At 38.9% G+C, this 19,075-nt stretch overlaps 1 protein-coding gene across 1 annotated transcript in view; it reads left to right on the top strand.

Moving 5' to 3' along the window:
• The window catches only part of CDH13 (cadherin 13), a gene marked incomplete at both ends in the record, with an annotated part of 495,274 nt that overhangs the window by 442,641 nt on the left and 33,558 nt on the right, over positions 1–19,075 (top strand). The window contains 2 exons of the mRNA XM_082005778.1: positions 6,588–6,770; positions 9,603–9,856. Coding sequence (XP_081861904.1) covers positions 6,588–6,770; positions 9,603–9,856 — 437 coding nt within the window. The remainder of the gene's footprint in view (positions 1–6,587; positions 6,771–9,602; positions 9,857–19,075) is intronic.

Genomic DNA, 19,075 nt, shown 5'->3' on the forward strand with positions numbered 1-19,075 from the left:
TGAAGTGGTCCCACTGAATCCCAGTGATAGCCTGGCTTCATCGCAATGGAAAACTGCTCAGAGAGGGACTTGCACCTGGAGCATAGGGAAACAGCCTAATTAATTCTTTCTTATTTCTTTGTTTGCTGCATTACTAGTACTTTTTAGCAGTACTTTTCCAACCAGACTGATGAGCAGCAATACAAGATGAAGTCATGTTGAAACTTGCCTTTTTTTGATCATTCATTATTAACGTCAGAGATATCAAGCATTTTACATTTTTCAATAAGGAGGCACAAGTATATAGAGCCTGAAGAAATTGTAGCCATGTTACAGGGAGCAGAATTTAATCGTTGGCACTCCATTTAGCTAATTAATATTTTGGATTTGTTGCTGTTGTTGCAGGCAGCATATAGTGGACAAAAATATTCAGTCTTTCATTATTGAACAGTACTTTTATTTTGCAAAGTAACTGGTGTGTGCCTTGAAAGATCACAAGGCATTTACAATACATAGCCTGTGAAATTCATTCAAAAGTAAAAAGTGAAAATGCATCCAAAATTATTATGGTCAATTTAATATATTCTAAAAGATTTTTGTCTAAGCTACAATTGAATTCTTTCTATAATTTCACTAGGGAGATGGAAGAATATTATGTACTTAGAAAAAACATAGAATAAGCTGAAAGAAACACTTTAAGAAATAATGTAGTGCCTACGAGCCAGCATTATGGCATTAAGACAATGACAATTACTAAAAACTGTTTAGGTGACTTATAGCTTTAATTTGTGTTTTACACCTAGTTTACACCGTCAAATCCTTGTCATACTATGATAATGCTTTATATTTACATAGTGTCCTTCATCTAAATGGCTTCCAAAGTGCTTCATACGTTGCTTCGTGTACAGCTTACATCAACTTAATCCATTACGTTAATACAGCTATCTCTGTACTGAACTATGGCAGCATTTGTGTCCATATAGAAAAGGCTATGCACAGTTTGAAGAGGGAAAATACCTTCAAAATCTGTAGAAGAGATGAGGGAGGATGTAATGCCAAGTTACAATTTGCCCTGGCCACAAAATTGACAATTAAATTGCTCATGTAGTGAGTTCAGAATAAACTGCAGTTGGTCAGGTCCTCTGTTTTTCAGCCCTCCAGGGGCCCCCGATAGCAGGCCAGCACATTTGGTCATTGTGCTGAGATGAAAGGTGACTGAAGAATCATCAGTATCACTTTGTTCGATGCACAAATGTTATGCTAAATACTTCCACCTAGTATTTCACCTGCCTGGTTTGTGAAGTCTGATGGGCTCTGAGCATAAGATTACTTGGTTTATTATTAGCTGGCAAGCTGGGCTTTGTGTCCTGGTGAATTCCACAAGAAATGTCCGTTACTGACGTGCGAGTCTCACTCCTGATTGCTTGAGAATGCAAACCTTTGTGATCACTCTGAAAATTCTTTTATCCTTGAATATATTCCAGACGCAAAGCTATGGAAAATGCATTGTTTCCCTAACAAATAAATATTGGCCGCTCAGGTGCACACATGCTGAATGGCAGTGTGAAAAATAAAAGACACAGGCAAAGAGCAAGCAGATTGCAAGAGATTGTATAAGCTTGTCTTCACGTTTTCATGAAAGTAGATAGACAAAATATGGTTGCAAAAGCAGCGGACTTCAGTGGAGGAGGACAAATACAATAATGCAATTTCTCTGCAGAATTTCTAATGGAGACATGAGTTAATGTATCCCATTATTTCTCATCTTTTATGATATATAGATGGGGAAACAAACACATGATAATAGCACAGAATACCTTCAACTGGAATGTCACCCTGATAAATGCAAACTGACATGCAGTTTTAATTTGTTTGTTCTTGACTGGGAATCACAGCATGCAGAATCTTAATGAGCCATAGGGTAGCGATCATCAATCCCAGACACGTTTATCTTGCGTTGTGTTTGCTGCTTGTGGCAGCTCTTTAATTTGGGTATATTGGTACCCCACTCTGAGACAGTTTTTTGGTGCCTTCATAAAGATATTAAGGTTATTACTGCATGCTCATGCTGTTGCTGGACAGTAGACATTCAGGTGATTCTGATGAGATGAAGTTCATTTGTTCCTCTGTGCTCTGAGAAGTAGTAAATAAAACCTCCCGTACTACAGAAGCTTTAAATAAGGCTGTCCGGTAAGAATCCAATTTTCATAGAGATTAGGTACCATTTGCAGTTTGCTTGAGGCTGAGGTGGAGTTAATGTCTGGATTCTCAGGTGATACCATTTTACAGTGATCTTTTCATGTATCAGCCCCATGGTGGAAATCTGACAAGACTGGTTTTTCCTGAGACCCTACTGAGCCATTTCACTGTTCAGTGAGAGCTGTCACTGTAGTGTCCCGCCAGTTTGCCATAGAGCTCAGTGTGGAGGAGGATTTGCCTCAGTGTTACACTATAACCTGGCTCTGCCGGGAAACAACTACTAAAATTAAGCTGTGGTTCAATTTCTTTGTTTCCACACTTGACTTCTCCCTTTAGCTAGCCTTTGATAAAGGCCTAATTATTCTCAGTAGATACCTGCCGTCTTGAATTTCCTATACGCAGTAAGATAAAATTCCTGCCAGCTTGGAACGATAACTTTTCATTTTCTCTTCCCAAGCTTTGCACGGAGTCTGGAGTAGGTTTCCAAGATCCAGGGAAGGAGGAGCAGAGTTTGCTGAACTGAGATATCTCTTCCGCTCAGAGCCATCCTGAGTGCTGTTACATAGGTCGTGTTTTAACACAGTTGGTTTGAATGTTACTCGTCTCCTTGCCAGCCCTCTACTGACTCCTTTGCTGTAAGAAATATAAACTGCTTGTTTTCACTCTCAGGGACATCCATGCCTAGTCAACCATCTTTGTAATCTCTCAAAAGAATGTCCAGTGTTCAATATCTACTTCCCATCAGTCCATCATGACAGCAAACACTGTTCACTCATTACCTTTTTAAGTCTATTTGTGCCTCCTCATAAGCCACCCTCACACCCTTGGAGGAACTCTTCATCTACATCCATCACTGGATTTCCTTGATGTCTTTCAGTTCCCTGTTAAAAGCCTAATTTCTCTACAAAAAACCTGATCATTAAGAGTGGACTGCTGGCCACTGCTGACTCATTGTTTCCTTCTAAGTTGCTATCAGTCTTTTGTCTTTCTCTATTTTTTCATAAGCTTTTGGGTGCAGAAAAAGAGGAATCGGGTCTTTTTTGCCCCCTATGTTTATAAAATTCTAAATATGAGAGAATGACTTGAATTTCTAGGCTGTATGCATGGCAAACACAATAAATTACAATATGGCATATCATTCCACAGAGCAAGTTAACCTTACATATTCAAATACTCAGCTGTAGTAAATGAACATAGCTCCTTCCAGCCAAATGCAACTCTGGCCCAGGCTATTTGCCTTCTAAGTTATTATTTTTAATACGGGTCCAGATGATAGCAGTTTAAATAAAGTACTGAACTCATCTATTTTATTCTTAATTTATAGTAGTGCTTAGGGGATGTGCAGATATTTAAAAAGACTAAAATCAATTAACTTGTGATCCAATTATTTATGTTAGCCACTACGGAGTTTTATTTTAGAGCATTGGATCAGGCTCCTCCAGTTAAGCACCATGCTTTGAGAACATAAACCTTTCATTTTGCAATATGATGAACCTGTGGTTATGTTTTCTCTATTTGCAAATCTAATTCCTATTTTTGTCCTTTCATAGTTTTTAAATTCCCTTCTTTACTTTTGTTTTTGAGAGGGACCCAGTATAAACATAACAGATTTTTTTAAATACTAGGAAGCCTATTGTTTATATAAAGGTGGCTGAACAGGGAAAAGACTTCACCTTCTAGATAATATACACTATATTTTTCTGGGCTTCTCTATTTCACGGTAGATATTTGTGGTTTGTAATTACAAATCTGCAATTTATTGCAATTTTCATGTTATAAATTTACAGTACATCCATGTGACAACTTCTGTGATGTGATCATTCTGCTTTATCATCCGTCTTGACCAGATTTTAGTCTAATGTTCCAGACAGCTTCAAATACCCTCTGTGTTTATATGGTCATATGGTCATTTCTAAAATGCAAAGAATGCTAGGGGTGAGTGTACTACCATGCTTGGAGTTATTTGGCTTGGCACAGCCTTTTCCTGTAGATGTTGTCACTTCCTTGATTTGCCGGTGTCAGAAGCTCTGTAGTTTTATGCCCACAGCAAGCCTATGTGCCCTTTCTGCACTGCTAACTCACTCCACTTGAAACTACTGAGAGCCCTTCCCAATAAATAAGGAGAAAATAAGAATACAGAAAAAACCCAACCCCAGCTTGAGATATCCTTGAATTAGATATCCTTAAATTGACATTCCGTTTTTTTTGAACTAGCTGGCACGTCATGGCAACGTCTTCCATCATAGTCTGGTACTGGTGGGTTAACAATAATAAAATTATCTCACTGGCTTCGCAATTATGTATCTGAATAAAATAGCCAAATCTTTAAATATGTTACCATAACAGGTCTGACTGTTTCCAAGGTGATCCCGGGAGTATTGAACACTTAATGGAATCAGACCAGTGGATTAAGGAAAAGATTTTTCTGAACGATCAGTGTGAATTAGTAGCAGATGCCCAGTCAAATCTAAGGGTTAGATTCTTTAGGATTAGGTTCCTTGAATTCTAGTCACCTTTTTACATAGCTAAATAGGAATTGTTTGGTACTGAACACTTGTTGGGAAAAATTCTGGCCCTTATCATTCTGATCTCGTGTTTTAGACATGTGCAAGCTGAGACAATATGAAATAATACAAAAATATCAATCAAACTAATCGCTTATTTTCAGTTAGGGTAAGAGGTATCCAAGTGTGCTTTCCAGTGACAGCATTTTGCTGAGCAGGAAGAAATACAATCTTGGTAATCATTCCTCTGTTACTTCCAAGATTCTTAATGGAGCTTTTCTTTTGTTTTGTTTCAAAGCAAGTGAAAATATTGTTATATTATCATTTAGAGTTAATTAAACTGCAAATGAGCTTAATGATCTGTCTGAAACAAAGCTCAATCACAACCTGTTACATATTAACTATCAAAATCAAAAGAATCTTTAAATTCTTTGTTAAATATACCAAAGAAGATAGAAATAGCCAATCATTAATGTCATCCTTTTATAAAATCAAGTTTGAGGCTGAAAAGCTTGAACTGAATGCATACACTGAAATTATACAGCTAAATTGAAAAAGAGTTTGGAAGCAAATCTATTAGAAGAAATGAAAAAAAAAAGATAACTGAACACAAGAAAAGACATAGTTGTCTCCTCTGTGTTTTACTATGAGGAAATCCACTTTGCCTACTATTTGTCCAGATTGTGAAATCTATATATTAATAAAATGCCATTCTCTGGATTCAATATTTTCACAAAATCTTCTGTAGTGGTATGACTTTGTGTGGTCTATTCAGTTCTTGAAGCCACTTGGGTGATTTTTGCGCTTGAGTGATATATTGTCACCGACGATGTCGCTTTTAAGCAGCGCACGTACACCAAAACCTATTCGTGTCATTAAACTTTGTAATTTTGGACTTTTGAAGGTTTAATCCCTAGAAATGCTAAGATTTCCTAACGATCTATAATGGTACTGCTGATGTTCAGCACTTCTCAGGATTAAGTATGTTATCATTCTGGTTTATCCACCTATAAAGCAGGTATTATCTTATCACTCTTATATACAGTGCTTTTAGCACGTCAGCTTCAAGTACTTGAAAGGTGAGCGGTATTATTAAGTCTGACCCTTACAAGCTTTTCCAACGGTTTGCTTAATGTTTTTCCTACATAAATAAGAATGATGTTATACGCAGTTTGTCTGGATAGTAAATTAGAATTTTCTCATAGGGCTTGGCTAGCTGAATAGCACAGCTCTGCAACAAACTTCACAAGGTCATAAAAAATCCTTCCGCTGAAAAAAGAAAGCAACACTGACTTTTAGTTGTGCAGACAAAGTGGTAGCATAAGATCCAATTATTTTTTAGTCTCTTAGCGCAAACCCTCCAAAAAAAGATATGGGAATGCTTTTTGTGAAAAAATGTTTTATGTATTGATAAGAGTGTAGTGAAAAATTAATATAGGTAGGGTAATTTATGGAAATAATAGTCTGAAATGCAAAGCTGGGTTACTTGTAAATACTGGTACATTCGCGGACAAGAATGGGCTATATTAATCGTCTTCCTCTTCCGCTTAGCTACGAGTATAGTACCCTTTCTGATTGAATATGCACCTATACAATGCTGTATATATTTTCAGGATTCACTTTGCCAGTAATATGAGATGAACTGTCCCCTTGTGATCAGAATCCTCCAAAGCTTGATTCCTATCACATTGCTGCTTATCTGCCATCTATTAAATGGAGAGCAGCTGTAATGTGCTACTTTATTTCATGAGTGACAATGTATTATTTAGAGCCCATAATGTTCAGTTTCACTCAAGGATTACATCTTTCTCCTGTTATGGTAAATAATTAATGCTGGCTTGGATATTTCGTGTGTGTGTGGTCATTAATTGAAAACAGTAACAATTTGCTCTGGTTTTTTTCTAGTTTCAAGCTACAGTAAAGGAGGGAGTCACAGGTGTAATAGTAAACTTAACCGTTGGTGACCGAGATGACCCAGCAACCGGAGCTTGGAGAGCTGTCTACACCATTATTAATGGAAATCCGGGGCAGAGTTTTGAAATCCATACCAATCCCCAGACTAATGAAGGAATGCTCTCTGTTGTCAAAGTAAGAATAATTTACTGTTGTACTGTATTATGACTGTAAGGTCCACCCACTGGATCTACTGTATAAAAGAAGGCACAGCAAGGATACGTTACGGAAAAATACATAGTTGGCTACCAGCCCTTGTCCAAACAATATGTATACCCTCTTCTTCTGTCACAGTAACCTTACTTCTTTAGTCATAAGGACCTGCCTATTGCTAATTATACTGCTGTTCTGCTTAAATAACAGCTAGTTTTACAGTAAGCATCACTACTAATAGTGAGACTTAACAACAGGGTTTTTGTGACTGAGGGTACAATTAGAATTCAGGGGCCACATTTCGTTCTCAGTTAGAGAACACAGATGCAAATACCTGGGAAGTAAGGGACATGGCTTCAGACTGAACTGGAGAGCTGTCTTTGGTCCCATATTTCTAAAGTCTCATGAAAACATTTATTGCCTGCCTTTGTATGAAGATAATCCTATATTTCACACTTAAAAAAGAAAATAGCCCTGGTTGCTGCGTGTACCAGAATTTTCTCTGTTTGACTTCAGCAGAGGCATTTTCAATTCTTAAGACAAATGACATGTATTTCCATGGCAGTGCTTTTGATTTCAAGGTAGGAGTTCAGAAAATGGCCCTAAGTTACTTATCATAAGTAGCTGCTGAGTGTGACTTATCTGTTTGCTAAATGCATATTACATCACAGAATCACTAAGGTTGGAGAGGACCTTCAAGATCATCAAGTCCAACCATTAATCCAGCACCACCGTGTCCCCTAAACCATGTCCTGAAGCGCCACATCCACACGTTTTTTGAACACTTCCAGAGATGGTGACTCCACCACCTCCCTGGGCAGCCTGTTCCAATGCTTGACCACCCTCTCTGTGAAGAAATTTTTCCTAATATCCAATCTAAACCTTCCCTGGCGCAACTTGAGGGCATTTCCTCTCGTCCTGTCGCTGGTTTCTTGGGAGAAGAGACCAACACCCACGTCGCCACAACCCCCTTTCAGGTAGTTGTAGAGAGCGATAAGGTCTCCCCTCAGCCTCCTCTTCTCCAGACTGAACAACCCCAGTTCCCTCAGCCGCTCCTCATACGACTTGTGCTCCAGCCCCCTCACCAGCTTCGTTGCCCTTCTCTGGACACGCTCCAGCACCTCAATGTCCTTCTTGTAGTGAGGGGCCCAAAACTGAACACAGGATTCAAGGTGCGGCCTCACCAGTGCCGAGTACAGGGGCACGATCACTTCCTGCTCCTGCTGGCCACACTATTTCTGATACAGGCCAGGACGCTGTTGGCCTTCTTGGCCACGTGGGCACACTGCCAGCTCATATTCAGCCAGCTGTCAACCAGCACCCCCAGGTCCCTTTCCACCGGGCAGCTCTCCAGCCACTCCTCCCCAAGCCTGTAACGTTGCGTGGGATTGTTGTGGCCGAGGTGCAGGACCCGGCACTTGGCCTTATTACACCTCATACAGTTGACCTCAGCCCATCGATCCAGCCTGTGCAGATCCCTCTGCAGAGCCCTCCTACCCTCCAGCAGATCAACACTCCCATGCAGCTTGGTGTCATCTGCAAGCTTACTGAGGGAGCACTCGATCCCCTCATCCAGATCATCGATAAAGGTATTGAATAAGATCGGCCCCAGAACCGAGCCCTGGGGAACACCGCTTGTGACCGGCCGCCAGCTGGATTTAACGCCGTTCACCACAACTCTCTGGGCTCGGCCATCCAGCCAGTTCCTCACCCAGCGAAGAGTAAACCTGTCCAAGCCATGAGCCGCCAGTTTCTCCGAGAGAATGCTGTGGGAGATGCTGTCAAAGGCTTTACTAAAGTCCAGGTAGACAACATCCACAGTCTTTCCCTCATCCACTAGGCAGATCACCTGGTCATAGAACGAAATCAGGTTGGTCAAGCAGGACCTGCCTTTCATGAACCCATGCTGGCTGGGCCTGATCCCTTGGTTTTCCTGCAGATGCCCTGTGAGCACTCTCAAGACGAACCGCTCCATGATCTTCCCTGGTACGGAGGTCAGGCTGACAGGCCTGTAGTTCCCAGGATCCTCCTTCCAGCCTTTCTTGTAGATGGGTGTCACATTGGCAAGCCTCCAGTCTTCTAGGACCTCCCCTGTTAACCAGGACTGCTGATAAATGATGGAGAGTGGCTTGGCAAGCTCCTCTGCCAGCTCTCTCAGTACTCTCGGGTGGATCCCATCAGGCCCCATAGACTTGTGGGTGTCCAGGTGGTTTAACATGTCCTTAACTGCTTCCTCCTGGATTATGGGTGGGTTATTGTGCTCTCCATCCCCATCTTCCAGCTCAGGGGGCTGAATACCCTGCGGATACCTGGACTGGCTATTAAAGACTGAGGCAAAGGCGGCATTAAGTACCTCAACCTTGTCCTCGTCCTTGGAGACAATGTTCCCCACCATATCCAGTAAGGGATGGAGATTCTCCTTGCCTCTCTTTTTGTTGTTAATATATTTGTAGAAGCATTTTTTATTATCCTTTACAACTGTGGCCAGACTGAGCTCTAGCTGGGCTTTGGCCTTTCTAATTTTGTCCCTGCTTGTGAATTAAATTATATGTATGAGGTATGGCAAAAAACTATATGCTCTTGGATAGAGGGACATCTCCATCTTTCATTATCTAGTCAGTTCATTATCTTCAGTGTACTTTATAACTACCATTTGTGTCTAATGCTAAACTCTGACCAAGTATCAGATGCAATGAATGCTGTTGTCCCTTTCTGGCTAATTCTGTCTTCTGCAAGTTTGCATTGGGGTACAAAGAAAAAATGTTAAGTACTGTCTTTGCACCTCACACTCTGATTTTATGATGTGTTTTACAGCCTTTAGACTATGAGATTTCGGCGTTTCACACGCTGCTGATCAAAGTAGAAAATGAAGACCCGCTGATTCCAGACATAGCCTATGGCCCCAGTTCCACGGCAACAGTTCAGATCACTGTTGAGGATGTGAATGAAGGCCCAGTTTTCCACCCAAACCCAATGACAGTGACAAAACAAGAAAACATCCCTATTGGCAGTGTTGTGCTAACTGTAAATGCCACTGATCCAGATACTTTGCAACATCAGACTATCAGGTGAGTGCAACACCCTCTACTTTTCATCCATCAGGAAGTGAGTATGTCTTTTGTGCCCAAGAATTTGCCTGCCAGTGCAGAATTAAATTGAAGTTGTTTGGGCTCTGCATAATAAGAAGTGGCACTTTTCCCCCCCGGCCCTGCAGTGAAGAGGTTCAATATGATGAAAACACAGAACTGCATTAGACAGGGGCCGTAGTTTTCAAGGCTATGAGGTTACTGCAGTAGAACAATCGAGTGCCATGAGCAATAGACATAGCTTTGCACAGTTTCAAAATTACTTTTAAGCTGCTTGTTTATTCCTCTTCCTTCATAAGAGGCAGAAAAATGTGTAAAAATTGAAAATGTGTATAGAAATAATTTATCTGTTTTACAGATGGTTTAAGTCAGGTCATGATCATTTATAATGTCCCTCAGTGAAATAATGACCGTCCATCCATGTTCAAGGGCAGACAAAATATAGCCCAGTAAAACACTGAAGCTACAGTAAGCTAAGACTTGGCCTTGCCCAGATAGGTGAAAGTAAATTATTTCTGTGCTATGATAATATAATCCCACACACGTGCCCTATCACAAGGATCAAACCTAGATATTAAGTGGTGCCATCATCTTGTATTTTGGTCCACCTGGTCTGGTTTTTTGGTTTTAGATTTGTTGAAAAATGAAAGATCAACTACTTTCTTCTCTAATACTAAATTGACTTTCCAGACAGCTTTTCTCAGCATTGGAGAATTGCAGGTTAGGCACTACAAGTAAAATCTACATCTCTGTTTAGTTTTTCATTCTTACTTGTGAGTCTAATTTTCCCTAGATATCAATGTATATAGAAGGGCATAAACATCTCCGTGAGAATTACTTCAAACTTTACCTGAACAATGTACACTGTCAGTTTATACCACAGATGTAGATTTCTCTGCTATCTCAGGGTTAATTAGCAGTGATTGAGCACTTCTTAAAGAAGGTTTGACATATGTACTGTTCTACCAAACAAAAGAAAACTACTGATCTTGAAGATGTTCTTTGTCAGTAACAAATGTTGGTCAGCATGCCATTGCAAAGGACCGCGCTGACAGCCTTGGATTTGAATGATGAGAAGGTGAATTTAAGCAGGTGAGTGTGCTCAACTCCAACGAAGGAGGAAAAAGGCAAGGCAGATCATGAAAGGTTTTAATTCTCTGCATTGCCTCAAAAATACCTTGTTAATGGAGTATGAATATTTCGGTTTTCTCTATCAAAAATGGCTTTTAGTTCAGCCATTGAAATATCAGGTTATCTGAAGGATGATTCTTAACGTATGTCATTCTCCTTGTTTTCTAAATGTATTTATTTACAGAATGCCTTTTTATTCTTAATTGTAGTTTTTGCTCCAAAGATTCCTCATTTCATTCATTGTGGCCACACAAATTTGTGTCTATGCATGGAAAACCTATGTAATTTCTATTGCTTGTCAGATACAGCAATATGACCCTTAGCAGCATTACTCAGAATATGGATTGTGTAGGTAAAAGATGTTTATTCCCTTTGGAATTGGGACCGAGTTTAAGAAACATAGTTACTGAAGTTCTTTATGAATTTTCATGGGAGAAAAGCCAAGAAAATATAAGGATTTGGTTACCAAAACCAACAATCCAGAAACTATTATCTGAATTTTTCCCCTTGTTCTACTGATTTTGCTGAATTTCTCCTAACTGCATTGACAGTGAAATTGGAGGACATACCAGTGAGTCACTGAAAACTCTAAATTAGCTTTAAGTATTGTTTGTAACCAGTTAAGTAATATAAACACTTTTTGCAGTCCACTACATTTCACAACTGGCTGCAAAGGAACTCTCAAATCTTCACTAGAACCAGCTCATAATCTAAACAGAATTTTCCCAGAAGTTTTACCATATCTGTATGGACAAAACCTGGAAGATTTTTAGCCAAAAGCAAGAGTTTGCTTTCTTATCATGCACATGCAGAAAATAAGAGCAGAAATAAGCTAGATTGGGTTGGGAATGAAGCGTGATCATATACGGAAACTATGTAAAAGGAAGTGGCTGTATAAGTTAGAAGAAAATGCAAATGTAATGGAAATCTGGGAAATGGTGGAATGATTCAGGAAAGGCTAATTTGACTACCTGTATGTCCTTTAGCTAAAATAACATGAAAGCATAAAATAACATTTTTAAAAGATGCTTTTAACGCTGACAGTTATTATCGAAACACATAGCTAGTAGCAATGAAAAGGGAACACTTGTAGTGTATGAGAACAGCATCTGCAATTAAGGGCAGCGTAAAATTGCATGTATAAAGGACAAAGCTACTCACCAGTTTGGGTCTGGCCAAAATGTTTTCCCATAAGTTCCTACAGGCAGGTGTGTGTTTAAGAGTTTGGGCCTAGGCCAAGGACTTTTATAGAGAATGCACACAGAGCTACATCGTTCTTAGACTGTGCTGCTATAAATTATATCATCAGAGTCTTTACTAAGATTATACTGGTAAAATAAAGGCCAAGCAGGCACAATACAGACTCTTAAATGAGATATTACACTAAATATCGATGACCATGAGTAAGCAATGTTTTGTGTGTGCAAGCAATGAAAACCAGATTCGTATTGTGGGCACTGTGTGAACAATGTACATCACCCCCAGTCAAAGTATATATCTGTGCAAAATATGTAGATGGATACAGAAAAAAGAACAACAGAGAATTAGTAATGTTACTTTTTGATTTTCAACCTATAATAACTGAGATACGTCTAACTGCAGGGATAATTTTAGTTAGTTTTCTGTATAAAACTTGTAGGAGGGGCTGATGATTGTTTGTAATCAGGAAATTTAGTTACTCTACTAGATATAACGTCACAAATGCACTTCAAGAACCTTGTGTATAGTAGCCATTTGTGTCATTGTCTACATCTGGATTGATTTTATTCTTTGAACGTTACATATCTGAATCAGATTCAAATTACTTATCTCTCTGAAAAATGTGGCTTACCTTGTAAAAATTCTTAAAGACAGCTGTACTTTTGAAGCAATTTTGTTTCTTATTCTTCAGCTTGAAGTGTTTTTGCAGACTGAGAATTTCATTTAAAAGCTCAAACAAGCTGGCAAAAATGTATTACACTGAAAAAAATATGATTCCAAGTTTTTGTAAGACTCAAAAGCACATACCTTGAGCTCTAGCTATTTGTTTGCACACGATTAGCAGTGAACTTTCATGGTGTCAGCTCTTCTCTGATCTATTGACGTTAACATTTCAAGAAACTCAAGGTAGAGGTAGAAACATCATCCTGGAAACAAGAACTGTGTGCTCATATTGACCAGCTAAATAATTGTAGGCATCAAGTTAAATCTTACTCGCTCATATACTCGTATAATATAATACACTCTTACTTACTCTTATAATTACTAAATTATAGCTGTTTAGAACTAGGTTAATGCTGACTTTCACAACTATACCCAGATCAGTGATTTCCTATGAATAGTCTGCAATGAGTATAGTGAGCTTTGGACTATGGATGCTGTAGAAATGAAGGAGCAGACAGAACCAGTGGTTTTTCCTGAACATATACTTTGGGGTGGAAAATAATGTTTGTTCTGCTGTGATCAATCCCGGAAAGAAAAGGAACCTGTTCAAGTTGGATCACATTTCTTAGAGTCATTATCCTTTTTTTTTTTTTTTTTTTTTGAGTATTTAATTCCCTCTACAGTTTCCAACTTTTTTAGAATTAAAAAAATAAAGAAATCCAGAAGGCCCCATTTTAATTATAACCCAACAATTTATTAATAGAACAGTAATGAAGTTTCTGAAATTTGATTTCTTAATCAGGGATCATTGTTGTTTTTGTGCCAGATTTAAGAGTTTAATTTTGGGTGCTTCTTCCCAACCTCTGAAATTTTAATCAGAAGTTTCAAGTGTACATGTCAATGAGAAGTTAAAGGCCAATTTAATAACATTTTTTACCTTGGGAAATTAAAAGGAGAACCTCACTCTCTGAAATCCATTATTAAGAGTAGATCTTAATTAAACACAATTACTGTCCTCAATATTTGTCTGTGTGAAGAGATTGGTTTCAGTATTTTTCCCTTTTTTGGATTCAACAAGTCCAGGATATTCAATAGTTAGACTTTTAACTACGTGTAAGTAAGTTGTTTACTGCAGTGTATTTGTAATTTTTAATTAAAACAACGTTCTCTGGTTTCATGGTTTACCATAACAATATATTTTTATTACCTACTGTGCTCTTGGATTTTAAATTATTTATGTAAATATATTATTGCGATATTTATTCTCAGTAAGCCGTGTGACTTAATGCTTCAGAAATATCTTCACAAGAAAAGTTTGTTATAGCTCTAAAGCATATCTAATTCATTAAGTAGAATTAAAATGCAGTATTTGAAGCTGGAGAACTTAGAACCCAAACTGCAATGAGTTTTGTGGGAATATACAAGACTGCCAAAAATATTTGAAGCAATATATGTAAATAAGATATATATATTTGTGCGTGTGTGTGTAATTTTTTGTTTGGCACCTGAATCCAGCTGACCCCACATAGTATAAGTGGCTTCCAGAAGCATAGGTACATTGTCTTAGTGGTGAAGTCTCAACTGTAGAAATTTGAAAGCCAATTTTTTGTGTGGAAGTTGACATCCTTTTATTTGATTCTGGTCTCCTCATAGCAACATCTCATTAATTTAGTGGAATTACATAAATATGAAACCAATAAATCTCCATTTGTTTGAGATTAATCATTTCAGATTAGGGTAGCCTGTGATGGATCCAGCTATCCAGATGCCTCTTAACATACAGCCTGGATGTTCAACTGCTATAGCACCACGATTCTACTGCTGTGTGTTTGAGAGGTCTGCTAGTCTGGAAATGGGAGCAAAGGGGTATTTATTATTGCCATCATTTCCAAATAACTGCTACTGGTCTTCTGAAAGGTGGATAGATTCTGCTTCTCTTTATATAAAGTGCACTTTTCTATACTGCAAACTAATTGTATAAGTTAATGAGGCTTCATCCACCAACGTCAGACCATGGGTATGATAAGGCTGGACCTAACAGACACTGAATTAAAAGTGATCATGTTTGGTTGGTTGTCATTTCACCAAGAGCCATTGGACAACGGACTGGTCATTGACTTTGGGAATGGGAACTTTTACTACTGGGCCACATTTTGCTTTAGATTATATCATCATAACTTTGGGGTCGGTGCCTAGAGAGTTGGTGGAAGTCACTGGAAATGTTCCAAATTCTTATTGATGGCAACCATGATCTGCATACCCTTTGTCAAAAAAAGGACTGCCTAAAATTCTGTAACATAGTGCTGAAACTACACTGAAGTGGAGTTTATAGTTCAGTCAGTTTCTTCCAATTCTCAAATACTTGAGAATTGAAAACTAAGGAGAATTCAGTCCTTGGAAAAAGCAAGCTTACTTCTGTTACTTCTCTTTGCTGCCAATCACCACCCTTAAATGTAGTGAATATATAAGCCATGAATTGCAAAGATAATTCAAAAAGCCTTTTTCATGTCTCTTGCCAGGATTTTTTCAGAGATCCTGAACCCCCTCTGAACAAGGATGAGGTTTCAAATCACATTTCTCACAAACACCTACGGGACCAATTTTGCGTACTTTGTTGCACATCAAGCCTTTTTAAAGCACTTTTGTTGCAGGTGGAGGTCAATAAACTTGCTTTTTGGGATACGCTACAATCACTTACAGAAGTACCATATAATGAGAGAGGGATAGGAAGTCTTAAAGAGTGAATGCTTATGAAGTAACTCAGTCATTGTTAGATATGTCTCCTAGAGTCTGAAGGACTTGTCTTTGATTCCTAACAACAGGAGATTTGTTTTCCTTGTGCAGACAGAAGAATAGTTCTGTGGTTATAAATGAATGGCTGAGCCATGCTTTCAGCATGCAGCACCAGAGTTTTTCACTGTAAGTTATGCCCAAGAGCATCTCAAGTTGGCTCTGCAGTTTTATTTATGGCCTGCCTGAACCCAGCTATTGGGAATTTGTAGCGCATCTCCAGATCTGAAGTTGCTGTATATTGGACAGGGCACATTGTTTTTCTTTTCCTTTCTCATTTTTTAAGTTAGAAGGAGAGCCAGGTAGAGAGGGAATCTGCTCGAAGCAAAAAGTTTTTTTCTTCTGTCTTGCAAAAGTTTGCAACACAAAAATACTAACTCTAGAGAACTGCATGTATTGGGGTATCCAGCGAGCAATTGTGGAAAAGGAGAGATTTAATCACCTCTGAAAGAAAGAACTTGGCCAATTTCCTCGTGCTGCAAAAGTACCACCTATAATTGCAGGCACCTGCTAGTCAACCGTTAGTTCAACAGTATTCTACACAACAGTCTTTTCACTGAAATTGTTTCTTGAATGTGTTAATACTATCTGTGTAGGTAATCACTGTGTTTTATACATATATGTTGCTATCATAATATTAATCTGGAGGGAAACATTAATGAAAAAAATGCATTGTTTTTTTTTTTTTGGTCGTTGTTTGACCAAACTGACTTCCACTTTTTGTTTACTGAAACAGTAAACAAACCCTTCTTTGCCCATACAGCAAACTCTTTAGGCCTATAGCAAGATGGGAAAAGAAGAAAAATTATTTCTGGAGTGGTATTGTACCCTTTTATTCTCATCTCATACCCCTGACCACACTGATGTAACTCTGGAAGGGTCATAATGGCTTAAGAGTAAAATCAGGCCCCATTTTTCCTGTTCAGAAGATGATTTGTAGCTGGGCAGCACTGTGTGGATATATCACTGACTCTGAATTAACATGGAGGAAGCAGCTGGTAAAAAAAAAAAAAAAAGTCTCTGGCAGAACTACTGAGATGAGACTGAAAATAAATGACTGGAGAAAAATTCCAGTGCTGAGAGAATTAAAACATCTGCCATATGTGGAAGCCAGGTCCTACAAAAGCTGTGGATGGCATCTAATGCTGAACATTCAGGAAAGCCCACTTTCAACCCTGTCAGCTTCAGTATTGGAGCTGTACAATTACAGGACCTTCTTCTCCTCAGAGTAGTGAACAGATGTTCATAGTCTCCTTCCCAAAGCCTGTTATTCAGTGTGTTTATTACTCATAGGCATTCCCTGGCTTGCTTAATTTACAACCAACCTGCCAACACCTCCCTTTTAGCACCTTGGAGAGTCCCGAGGAGTCCTTGATTTCTCAGTTGCTTCTAGTGTTTCTCCTAGTGGTGAACACCTCCGAGTCTCCCCCGTTGTTTCTTCTTGCCCTCTTCTTACTGATATTCCCTGTCTCTGTGTTGGGGCAGATGTTAGGCCTCATCTCTCCTTGTCTGCTTTTGTATGTCTTAATCTGTAACGCTTAAGGACGATCCCTCTAACTGGTTGGTGCTAAGTTTTGGTACGCCGGCTTTTGCCTTGCAGGGAGGTGGGGGAACTCCCATACTTACTTCGTCTTATCAATGCTAACATCTTGTCTTACTGCTTGGTTCTTCCTAGCAGTTGCCAAGGTTGGGGGGAAAGATTAATGTACATAAACAGGTTGCTATAGCACCTAATTTTTCCTTACCCTCTCTTAGTAGAAGAGGAGGCTGAGCAGAGAGTAAATTTTCACCCAGACTGAATGAGGCAGTTCTCCTGAAGAACAATGTCCCTTTCCTGAGGAAAAAAAGATTAATCCTTCTCTCTTTGATTAGTCCCTGAAATAGCAGAAGTGTCTGATTTAAATTATTAAAGACTACCTAAAGCAGGGGTTCCAGGAATTCTTAATCTAGTGATTCATAGTTTTGCGGGGAACCCAGCTACCTGACGGCAGACTTTATCATTCCTGACGATGCTTGTTAGAAGATCATATTCATACTCCTAAAATTTTCCATCTGCTTTACTCTGTTAGCATAAATTATGCTTAATATGTTGATATTAAAGCTATGGAGGATAGAATTGAGAATCTGTGTTTCCGTGTAATCAAATAAGCCATAGGAACCAATTTTAACTTCCCCTGGTATTTCCTTAAGAATCCCAAATTCTTAATTAATAATGATGAATGTAACATTTAAAGGGAGTTTAATTAGACCCTCTGTCTTTATCCTGTATAACAATATTATGCCACATTATGCTTTCAACCATGTCAGCACTCAGAATGAATGGCTGTGAACTGTGAAATTATAGGGCACATTTTTCATGTCACTGACTAAACAATATTGCAGATCTTCTTGAGAAATATAACAATAGGATATATCAGTCACAAGTTATGCTTGCAGTAGAAGTCAGATCTTGACAATAACTCACTTTGTCATTACTGTTCTCTTCTAGTTTCAGAAAAGGCAGATTTTGCCTCTGGAAGAAGTAAAGAGTGTCTTGATTATAATAAGTTAGCTATCAAGTTTGAGGATGCTGTGTGAGGAGGCAAGTTGACTGAGAAAGGGGTGGTATGAATTTCTGTTACTATTTTAAAGCCATTGAAATCTTGAGTTGCCCTCAGCCAAGCTAGGTCATGCGTGCACATCTGCATGTAGTTACAACTTTCAGTGGTGCTCTGACAAATTTATTTGGACTGGTAATATGTAAGATTGTAGCTCCAGTGACCAGTGTTATTTTATATGAAGGCAAAAGCTGGAAAACCAAAGACTCAAATACAAGTTTTCCAGGATGACTGGTAATGTACCTAGGCCACAATCTCGTCATCAAGTGGAAGTATCTAATTAAGCCATTATTGTTCTTCTTGTGGGGTTCAGCACTTCTGTCTTTAAAGCAGGCATAGATCTCAGGTAACACCAGAGCAGGTGTTGTCTGGCATTCATGACCTGATTGGCAAAGGGAAACACTGTAATTCTTCCATAGCTTTTTGTCCTGCTGTGGAGATACGAGGTGCTATGGTTATGGCTATATTTCATTAATTTGCCATCTGCAGAATAAGGACAGATTAAAATATGGACACACTCAGCTCAGTGGCAAAATTCCCACTGAATCCGGGTTTAGAATTTCATGTCAGAGCGGAAGCTTTCCCAAATACGTAGAAGTTCTGTTGTATATTTACAGCCACTGCTCAACCGCAAGACATCCCTAGTCTGTGCATTTCAAGGCATAAAGAACCCCATCTTCTTTCAGCCTCACAGACAGTTATTCTTGGGGTGGAATTTAAGTTCAGTGAAGAAATTGTGAGCAGGTTTAAGGACTCATTTTTACTAAGTGGAGCTCTGCAATGTTACTGTAATAGGAAAAAAGTCTTGTAGAGTTCAGTT

Source organism: Phaethon aethereus, assembly GCF_964289735.1.
Source record: "Phaethon aethereus genome assembly, chromosome: 13".
Classification (NCBI taxonomy): Eukaryota; Metazoa; Chordata; class Aves; order Phaethontiformes; family Phaethontidae; genus Phaethon; species Phaethon aethereus.